This window comes from Strigops habroptila, chromosome 13 (assembly GCF_004027225.2).
Source record: "Strigops habroptila isolate Jane chromosome 13, bStrHab1.2.pri, whole genome shotgun sequence".
Lineage (NCBI taxonomy): Eukaryota > Metazoa > Chordata > Aves > Psittaciformes > Psittacidae > Strigops > Strigops habroptila.
Window position 1 is genome coordinate 7136565 of NC_044289.2, and position 9043 is coordinate 7145607.

General features: G+C 40.5%; 1 protein-coding gene across 1 annotated transcript in view; it reads right to left on the reverse strand.

Annotated features, from left to right (window-relative positions):
* Positions 1-8353, reverse strand: part of RTF2 (replication termination factor 2) — a 29689-nt gene extending 21336 nt beyond the window's left edge. Inside the window, exons 1-5 of the mRNA XM_030502714.1 lie at positions 8151-8353; positions 6986-7080; positions 6787-6880; positions 6453-6592; positions 5208-5286 (exon numbers count right to left, since the gene is read on the reverse strand). Of these exons, the coding sequence (XP_030358574.1) occupies positions 5208-5286; positions 6453-6592; positions 6787-6880; positions 6986-7080; positions 8151-8219 (477 nt within the window). The 5' untranslated portion in view covers positions 8220-8353. The remainder of the gene's footprint in view (positions 1-5207; positions 5287-6452; positions 6593-6786; positions 6881-6985; positions 7081-8150) is intronic.
* Between the last annotated feature and the right edge of the window lie 690 nt (positions 8354-9043).

The following is a 9043-nucleotide window of genomic DNA, read 5'->3' on the forward strand; positions in this document are numbered from 1 at the left end:
TATAATTCAGGACTTCTTTTGTTGCTAAATACTGCTGGAGATGCCTTTTTTATGGCGGGAAATACAAGGGATAAAAAAGAAAGGCAAAAAAGAGCCAGGCAGCATGCTCACACTGAGCTTGTGGAGAGCCTCTCTGAAAAACATTAGTGAAGCTAATGGGTATCTGGCATGTATTAATCATAGCAATATTCATAATTAATATCCAAACCACTCCCAATCCACTGAAGGGCACTGCCAGCATTAATCCACTCCGTGTTGTCTTTTAAAGTGCAGCAAATGCAGTATCTAGCTTTTACCTTTCGTCATCATCACACAGAACAAGTGCTGTGTATCACTTCTGAACTGAATTAGAAGGATAAAGTCAATAACAAGGCGTTCTATAACATGGGCTTGTTTTGCAGAAACTGAATGAGCCAAACTGGGAAAAAACATCTGCACAAATAGCCCTCTTAAAATGTAATTCAGGTATGACTTTGCCCAGGTCAATCCAGGAAAATCATTAGAGTGTGATCCACATTTCCTAAAGGATTTTATATCTTAGACAGAATTTTACATATATAAACCCCCCAGGAAATCCGTAATTGAACCACCCCATTGGCAATCATTAAGAAGCAGTATTCTGCACATTAACCTGAGTGACTATGACCACATTATAGTCTTGAGATATTTTTTACTTCTAACAATGGTAAAAAATTTAGTAATAAAACTGTCAAAAGCTGAAAACATTTAAACATCCATAAAAACCATTCGCTAAGTTCTGTAGGTGTTATGAGTAAATCAATCAACTTTTAGATCTCAGCAGCCAATGTTTACTAACTTTTGGTGACTAACTTTTGTTGATCTAAGAGCAGTGTCAAAGTGACTTTGTTCAATGAAACACTGTGCTCTGTAACATACTGCACACACATTAACTCTCTATCGGAACGATGCATACATTATTTCTGTTTCAAAAAGCACATGTTCAATAGCTCTGTATCTAAGTTAAACATGTGATTAAGTGTTTTATATGGCAGACTTTAATAGTTAGGGTACTATTTCAAGTGTGTATTAAGAGTCTGTCGACTCCGAAAACAATTCCAAAATAAGTTTTAAAGTGATGTAAGAAATTATATTTTAAAATGTAATTTTGTCCTTAACTTCCAGAGTGACTCGCAAAGGACTTCCACTGCAGATTCAATAACCACTGTCCCATCTCCAAACTACCTCTAGCATACAGCAATAGTAACTTCTTAGGAGACTCAACATCAACAATTGCCAACAGTGTCTTTTTCGAACCCCCAAAAATGAGGTTAAATAGATGCCATACACTCCTAGGTACTTCTTTTATTGCATCATTTCTAAAAACACAACTTTGTCGAATAGCAGACTTCCAAACAAGCAGGCATCAAAGATTGTCCATGCAAGAATCAGGAAGCCAGTTAGAACGGAAATTCTAAAACACTTAATTACTTTGGGCCCCACCAAAATCAATAAACCAACAGAGATTAGCACTATCTTATAGTCTTCAAGATCCCATCAAATACAAAAAGAGTGAGTAGAAACAGTCTGGCTTGTGTTTTTCATTTGGTAGTCTGTTGGAGAATTAACAATAGGTAAGAATGTTCTATTCAAAAGTACAAGTTTTAAACTTGTAAATCAATTTCCATGTCGCATGTAATTCTTCCTGAAGAAGAGGAAGCAAGAGGCAGCAGAAAACTCCTGATCTTCAGGGCGTCTGTGTAGAATATATATCACCAAACTCTGTTATCTGGAATCAAAGTTGTTTCCCTCTCTGCTGATAAGAAGTCCTGTCCTGCACATTTTACCATCTGACTTGGTATTGAGTTTACATTTTTCCTTCTTACTGTACAAAACCTCAGAAACATGACTCAAACAAACTACGCTTATGTGTAAACAGGTATTATATTTTCTTTCTAGTCATAAGTTGCTGTGTTTTAGAAAAAGCTCTTTTTCAGCCGAAATAGTTAGAAGCTTCAGAATTTGTCCCAAGCACGCACTTCATCTAAGAAGCTCACTCTCCAACATAAACCACCACAAAAAAATTCTCATTGCTCTTTCAAAAAGTCTTTGGCCAGGGAGTCTTATATTTTTGCAAGACCTTTCAAAGCCTCCCTCAACACTGCTACAGTGTCTGACTGTTTGCTTGCCTTAAAGTTTCACACTTTAATGTTATTTTTTAAACTTGAATCCTTCAGTATACTGCTACTTAAGATGTGAAGCAAGAAAGAACCGTTTACTTCCAAGGGAGGTAAGTCACTTAGAAAAAGGCCTCACACAACTACAGCTGCCTTACTAAAAGTCCTCCATCCATGACAGTTTCCTCACACGTTCTTGTGCCATGCCCTAGTACGAGTACACTCTTTTTAACAATTCCAGTAAAAGCAGATAAATACATGTATTTAATGTTGTCAGCTCTTCATGTAAGTTACTATGGAGGCAAAATATGGTTTTTTGAAAGAGAACTCCAATAGAGAGACTGCTTCATGCTCCCTGTACCTAGACTCCATAAGGCCTTTCAAAGCTAGTACTACAGAAATGCTGAATTCTTCATCCTGGTGTCTTCCATTTCCTTGAATGAGACAAAATGTTTATATGAATTCAGCTTTTTCCTGAACACTTATTTTGTGACCTGCATACCACTGGGCAAACAGATTGCTCTATTTCTAGTATGAGCTGCAACAGAAAAAGTCCTGAGAAGAAAACTGAGCAGCGAGAAAACTGTCTGGTCTGTGGGGCTTCCCACAAAGTGGTAAGCATTCCCATGAGTGAAGCCAAGCAGCCTGCAAAGGAGGCAACCCTCTGCTCTGAGCACAGGAAAGTAATTTGCTAGTTTCACAAAGCACAACATTTTGTGACATGCATCTTGTAGCATGTAAATAAATGCTTGTTATCTTGTTCAGATGATCTAGTTTAAGGTATATGAACAGAACTGTTGTTTGGGCTGCTGGATATTTGTATTCTCTGGTGAATGTTTTCATTGCATCACTACAGCATCTGTTTGACAGAGTCCTTTGGGAAACTTGCTGTTTACAATTTAGCAGACTATCAGGACTGCTCTGTAGGCTCACAGACAAAATTAATACACAAGAATATTTTGTTTTGAAAGAGCTTTCCCATAGTGGAGAACTGGCACACAGCTCTTCGACTGACACTTCTCCAGTTTATATTGATGCTATAAACCTCATCCCGTGGGATGAAGTGAAAACATAGATTCTGCTAGCTGAAAAGAACTGAAACCACAGCGTAAACAACCAAATACAGGGTTATTCTTTTTGAACTACTCTCGTCCTGTTGCTCTCTGAAGTCACATAACGCCTCCATGTCCACAGACGTGGCAGGGGCACCCAGGGCTGGGCATCTGGGCACACACTGGCAGACAGAAGGTGGCAAGGCCGTAAAGAAAAAAGTAATCCTGTAGCCCACATGGATCTCAGGTTGCTTTTCATTTCAAAAACGATATTGCAATTCTTAAAATACAGCAGTTAGGACCAGTAAAAACATATGTCTAGCAATCTATAACATTCAAACATTCTGTATTTACTTTTTTTTGTGCTTTGAAGGAGTATGAATCAGAAGAGGATTCTGTTTATTAATTTAAAAAATTCTAATTCTAGCATATGCACAATACACATTTTTTTTTTCTTCCTTAGTTCCAGTTCATTTACTATATGCCCCATTGCTGCATAAAGATAGAATGTGCTGGGGGAATGCTGCTAATTAGCACTTTGGATATTAACAAACTGTTAGTTATCAGAACACACAGCAAACCAGTTCCCCATGATCCTATTTAGAAAAGTTCTGGTCCCTTCTTAATTCCGAATGCAGAATGAGAACATTGTCAGTATATATATAAAAAAATCTACCAAATCCCTCTTTGACTTTGCCCAAAGGAAATGTGGACTACAACATGTTCTCCTCACTGGTTAGCATTGTCCCTGTGCACCAAAGCCCGGTAATGAAAAGATGACAGATTAGGTTATATTCTATCCACTTCACTATTTCTAGAAGCATCCTTCTGAATATTGTGAAGAATCCACATGTGTGTGAAAACATTTACATGCAAACATGAGGCTGTGCTGAATACTGCCTATTAAAGAAATCCAGAAAACATGTGGGATTAATTTAGTTTTTATAAGATCATCAGACTGGCCAAACCATGGCCAAACTATCTAATTCCTGCATTTAATAATCAAGTTACATCCATCCATCAACAAAAACTTAGATGCATTCAAAAAAACCTCATTAAAAATAAATTAATATATGCCACTAGGAAAGCAAAGCCATTAAGGCTAAACCAGTATTCTACAACAAAATTAGCACAGAATGCAGCAATATGAGGCTAAACCTAACAATATTCCATACCACCTGCAACAACTCACCAAGAAAACTTCTCCTTCACAGGTGTTGTTTAATACAAATATGTTTTATCCAATATCAGGGTGTTTGCTGAAAAAAATCTCTAACTAAATTTGGCAACATTACAAATCTCACTGATAATAAAAGTAGTGACAGGAAAAAAAGAGAGTATTTGCAAATTTTATCATTGCCCCAGTTACAAAGAAACCTATATGAAATCAAACCAGCACCGGAAAATGAAATGCAGTCAGTATTTTCTACAGTAAGTCATGCGACTGCTGAGAATTCTATGAAGACTTGCCCCCTCCCCAAAAAAAGACAACAGCAAACATCCTTTAAAAATACAAGGATCCAAATACACTGACAAACACAAACCACATACATTCAGGGAAAAAAAAACCCCAACCAAACACCAAAAAACCAAAACCTAACAAAGCGAGCCAAACACCCTCCATCAAAACCAATCACCCTTTTAAAAACCAAAATTACAACCAAGTAAATATAATTAAATAACTAAATTAAAATAATGAAATAATTGAATTTCTAAAGAAGTTACTGCAAAAATCAAACTGTCTCCAAGAACAAAAATACAAATTTCCACAACTACTTAGAAATGCATTTTTATAAAAAAGGGCCATACTTCAAGCCATCACAGAACACAACTTTTACAAGTTCCATTTCAGTTTTCATATTCAGATTAAAAAAAACAAGCTTTACAATAGTGGATGTGAAAGCAGTTGTGTATGTGTGTGTATATATATGTATACACACATACACTCATATGTATGTACCTATGTATCTGTGGAGGTCAGACGTGACCCTACTGCTACTAAAGCTGAGGAAAAACTCACCTTATGACAAACTTCTGATTTAATTTCTTTGAGAGCACGTTCAGAGAACACACAGCCACAGTTTCTCAAGAAGCAAAACCTTCAAAGAAAAGAAGACATACAATTGTTTTTAAGAAGCCCTGTGCAGTGCTGATTTAACACAGAAACAACATAGCAATGTGCTAGCAGGACACAGCTAACTTCTTTACAAATTCTTGCAGCTAATCAAAGTATCAGCATCTTTAAGTAGATTAAACCATAACATATATTTTGTTATTTCATTTTTTGTGTAACTCATCATAGGTTTACAACAATCTCTCAAATGGAGCTTAGCAAGACAAATGCTCTTCGAGATGTTTTTGTACATTTGCTATAGGTCGATATAGGTCACAGAATCACAGATAGTTTGGGTTAGAAGGGACCTTGAAGCTCAACCAGTTCCAACCCCCTGCCATGGGCAGGGACACCTTCCACCAGACCAGGTTGCTCCAAGCCCCTCTGTCCAACCTGGCCTTGAACACTGCCAGGGATGGGGCAGCCACAGCTTCTCTGGGCAACCTGTGCCAGTGACTCACCATCTTCACAGTACAGAATCCAGTACATCCAGTACCTGGACTCAAGTGTTTATTATCTCCCACTCACATAACAAGCCCTTCCTATTACGTGTGTATATATATTCCTCTCCTTTAATGAAAAAAGGTATCTCAGGCATCAAATACTAAGAAGTAAAGAGAATTTCAGCACCAGATAGTCTTCTGTTACTTCCTTTGTTCTATAAAGACAAAATTTTTTCAATTTCTTATGTGAGTAAAATCTGGTTTCCAAACCTTTTATTTAATTTTAAACAATGTTTTAAGTTCTTTTTAAAAACCTTCAGGGTTTTTCAGATTTATGCAAGTTTCCACAGAAAAACAACAAAAAAAATACATTATAAGCACCTAAAATTTTAGTTGATACACACAGTAAAGCCCCCAAACAACTTTTAGTCACTTTTTCTCTGCAAACATTGCCCTCTGTATTCCTTTATTACTTGTATAAATTAATTTAGGAAAGGGTTAACTTTTTATCTTTCCTCTTGAATATGAAATGAAAGAACACTTAGCAGTGCCAACTCCCTCCTTTTGAAAGGAAGACAAACATTCCCCACAACGGCTTGAGCACATATGTGATTTGCAACACTACTGATTCAAACATTTTTACGTGCTCTATATTCTGTTTAGCACAGTAATCACTTTTAAAACAAAATCCAGAAACTTCAATACTGACCTATGCCTTCCATTCATTTCCAATCCCACCACTGGGCATATAAAGCGTGCAGACTGCATGTCATCATATTTGTCACCTTTTATACTCTCTTTATCACCACTCCAAGCTGGATTATCTGCAAGCTTTAGTTCTGTTACATTCTGAAAAACAAAAATGCAAGTCTCAGGCTGTTTAATAATCATTCTTAAGCCACGATAACATTCCCTGAGATTTTTTCAGTGTGATTTGCTATTTTTAACACTTTTAGTGTACAGTAAGAAGACGAGCAAACTGAGGCCTTGTTGCATGTTTTAACTTTCATGACACTCTTCAGTATCTGACACAACCTGTTTACCTTGATGCTCTTGATATGTGATGCAGCTTTCATAGGAGTTTTATCAGCTGACTTATCCAACAAAAATTCAATGATGGCATCTTTATTATACAACCTGTAATATAAAACAATTTTAGTAAACACATTTGATTCTCATAATATTCTTTTAACAATAAATTAGTACCTTTTATTACAGTGGTCTATAAGGAAACATTCATACCTGCCCAGCTCACAGGCCACGATTGGCCGACACAACTTCTCCTGACTCAGAGCACAGTAGTGCCATTTTGCCACCAATTCAGCATTTTTGTCAACCTGAAGGAAAAACAATACTTGTGATTTAAAAATAGCTTTTGTATTTGCAAATTACTTAACCATAAAAATCAAGTAATACTTGGACCATTAATCAAATACCCAGGTATCTTATCAAACCTACTTTCTACACTCAAAGCTTACCCATTAAATAGCTTTACTAAAACTTTTTAGCAAAATTCATTATCAGCTTTGAGGGTCTACCTCTATTAACTTTTTCTGCATTATGGGACTGGGGACCTATCTCCCACATGTGACTCAGTTTTCTTTTTTTTTTGCCACTTCCACCTGTTCCTTTCCCTCTATTCTATTTTGCTCTTCACATATTCTCCATTGCTCTCTTCCCTCTTGTTCTGCATCTCCCCCCTGCCTGAGACAACCACCAGATCCACTCCCTGTAAGGATTAAGATAAGAAAAAAAGCAAATATGGGCATATCAGGCTGCTACCTGATCCTCCAGTCTAAATCCATGAATTTTTTAACAGATCAGGCCACAACAGAAAGGCTGAGGCTCACAGCTACTCTGATAGTCTGGTGTGGAGAGGAAGAGGATTTTATTTACTTATTTTAGACAAGCACATGCAGTTTATCTAAGTTTTCTGATGCTTCTTCTGAGATTTCCCCCAACCTTCATCCACCTATACACACACAGGATACCACTGTATATCCATTACTTTAAAATATCCCCCAAAAAAGAGCCCAAGCACCCTTCAGAATGCGGGCAGATGGAATGCTGAAATGGCCCATGGTCTGGCCACACTATTAAACGATCTACTAAAAGCACTACCATCAGACCCCACGCCCCTAGGTGAAGGCAGAATACCCTGTGGCCGGAAAGACCTCCAGGAGAGCCAGAGATCTCCGCTATAGCTGCCACTAGCACCACAGACGCAGCTCCCGAAGCGGTACCCACACACAGGCACTTTCCGCACCGCTGCCAGCCCCAGCGGGACGGGCGGCACTAACCAGGCCCAAGCGGGGCCTCTTCCGCCGCGGGCCGGGCCCAGGCTCACAAAGCCGGTCCGACGGCCCCGGCCGCGCTCCCGGCCGCGCTCCCCGCCGCCCCCTCGAACCTTCTCGACTTTGCGGGGGCCCTTGACCAGCTCATGGCGCTTGGGGATGGTGCCGCCATCACACCCCATCTCGCTCCCCGCAGCACCGCGCTTCCGCCTTCGCTTCCTCACAGCGTAAACACGTCCGGAGCTGAGAAGCACTTCCGGCGCGCGCGGAGAGTGTCATCGCTGCTCCATAGCAACCAGCCGGCTGGGGGCGTGGCCACAGCCAAGGAGGCGGGGGGGGGCGGGGCGGGCGAGTCCATGGGGCGGTGGCGAAGGGGAGCGGGACGTACCACCGCGCGCAGGAGGGGTGCAATGGCTCCTCATGGGGTGGGTCGCCCGGCGGCTCCTCCCTGCCCGCACCTCACCGCAGCGGGATTCCCCCTTTGTTGTGAGGAAACCCGCCATCAGACACCTATTTTGGGGGATTTATGGCCAAACGAGGTGTTGCAGCGGGTGGGCCGCGGGGTGCCCCTGCTCGCCTCAGCCCTGCCCGGGCCGCTGAGCCAGGAGCGGCGGTGACGGAGCACGGCAGGGGCGAGTGCGGTAGGAACGGGCAGAGCCGGGTTGCGGTGCGGTTACCGCAGCGAGCTGTGCAAACAGCGCTGTTGACAAATACCGGCGCTTAAATAACGGTATAAACTGTGGCGGCTGCCAACTGAAGGTGAAGCGGAGGAAGATGAGGAGCTGGATTTCCACAGCGTGTGCACCGCAGCAGTGCCAATTCGCTGTAACTGCTCACAAAAATAATTGTCCAGGGCAAAGACACAGGTACAGCACTGCCAAGAAAGGCCTGGCTTTGAAATTTCAGATAAAACCTTTAAAATAAATTAGTCGGGAACATCACAAATAACACAGGAGCACTGTTGTAGTTCAGATCCAGTCTGTCTGGGGATAAAGTGTGACAAGTT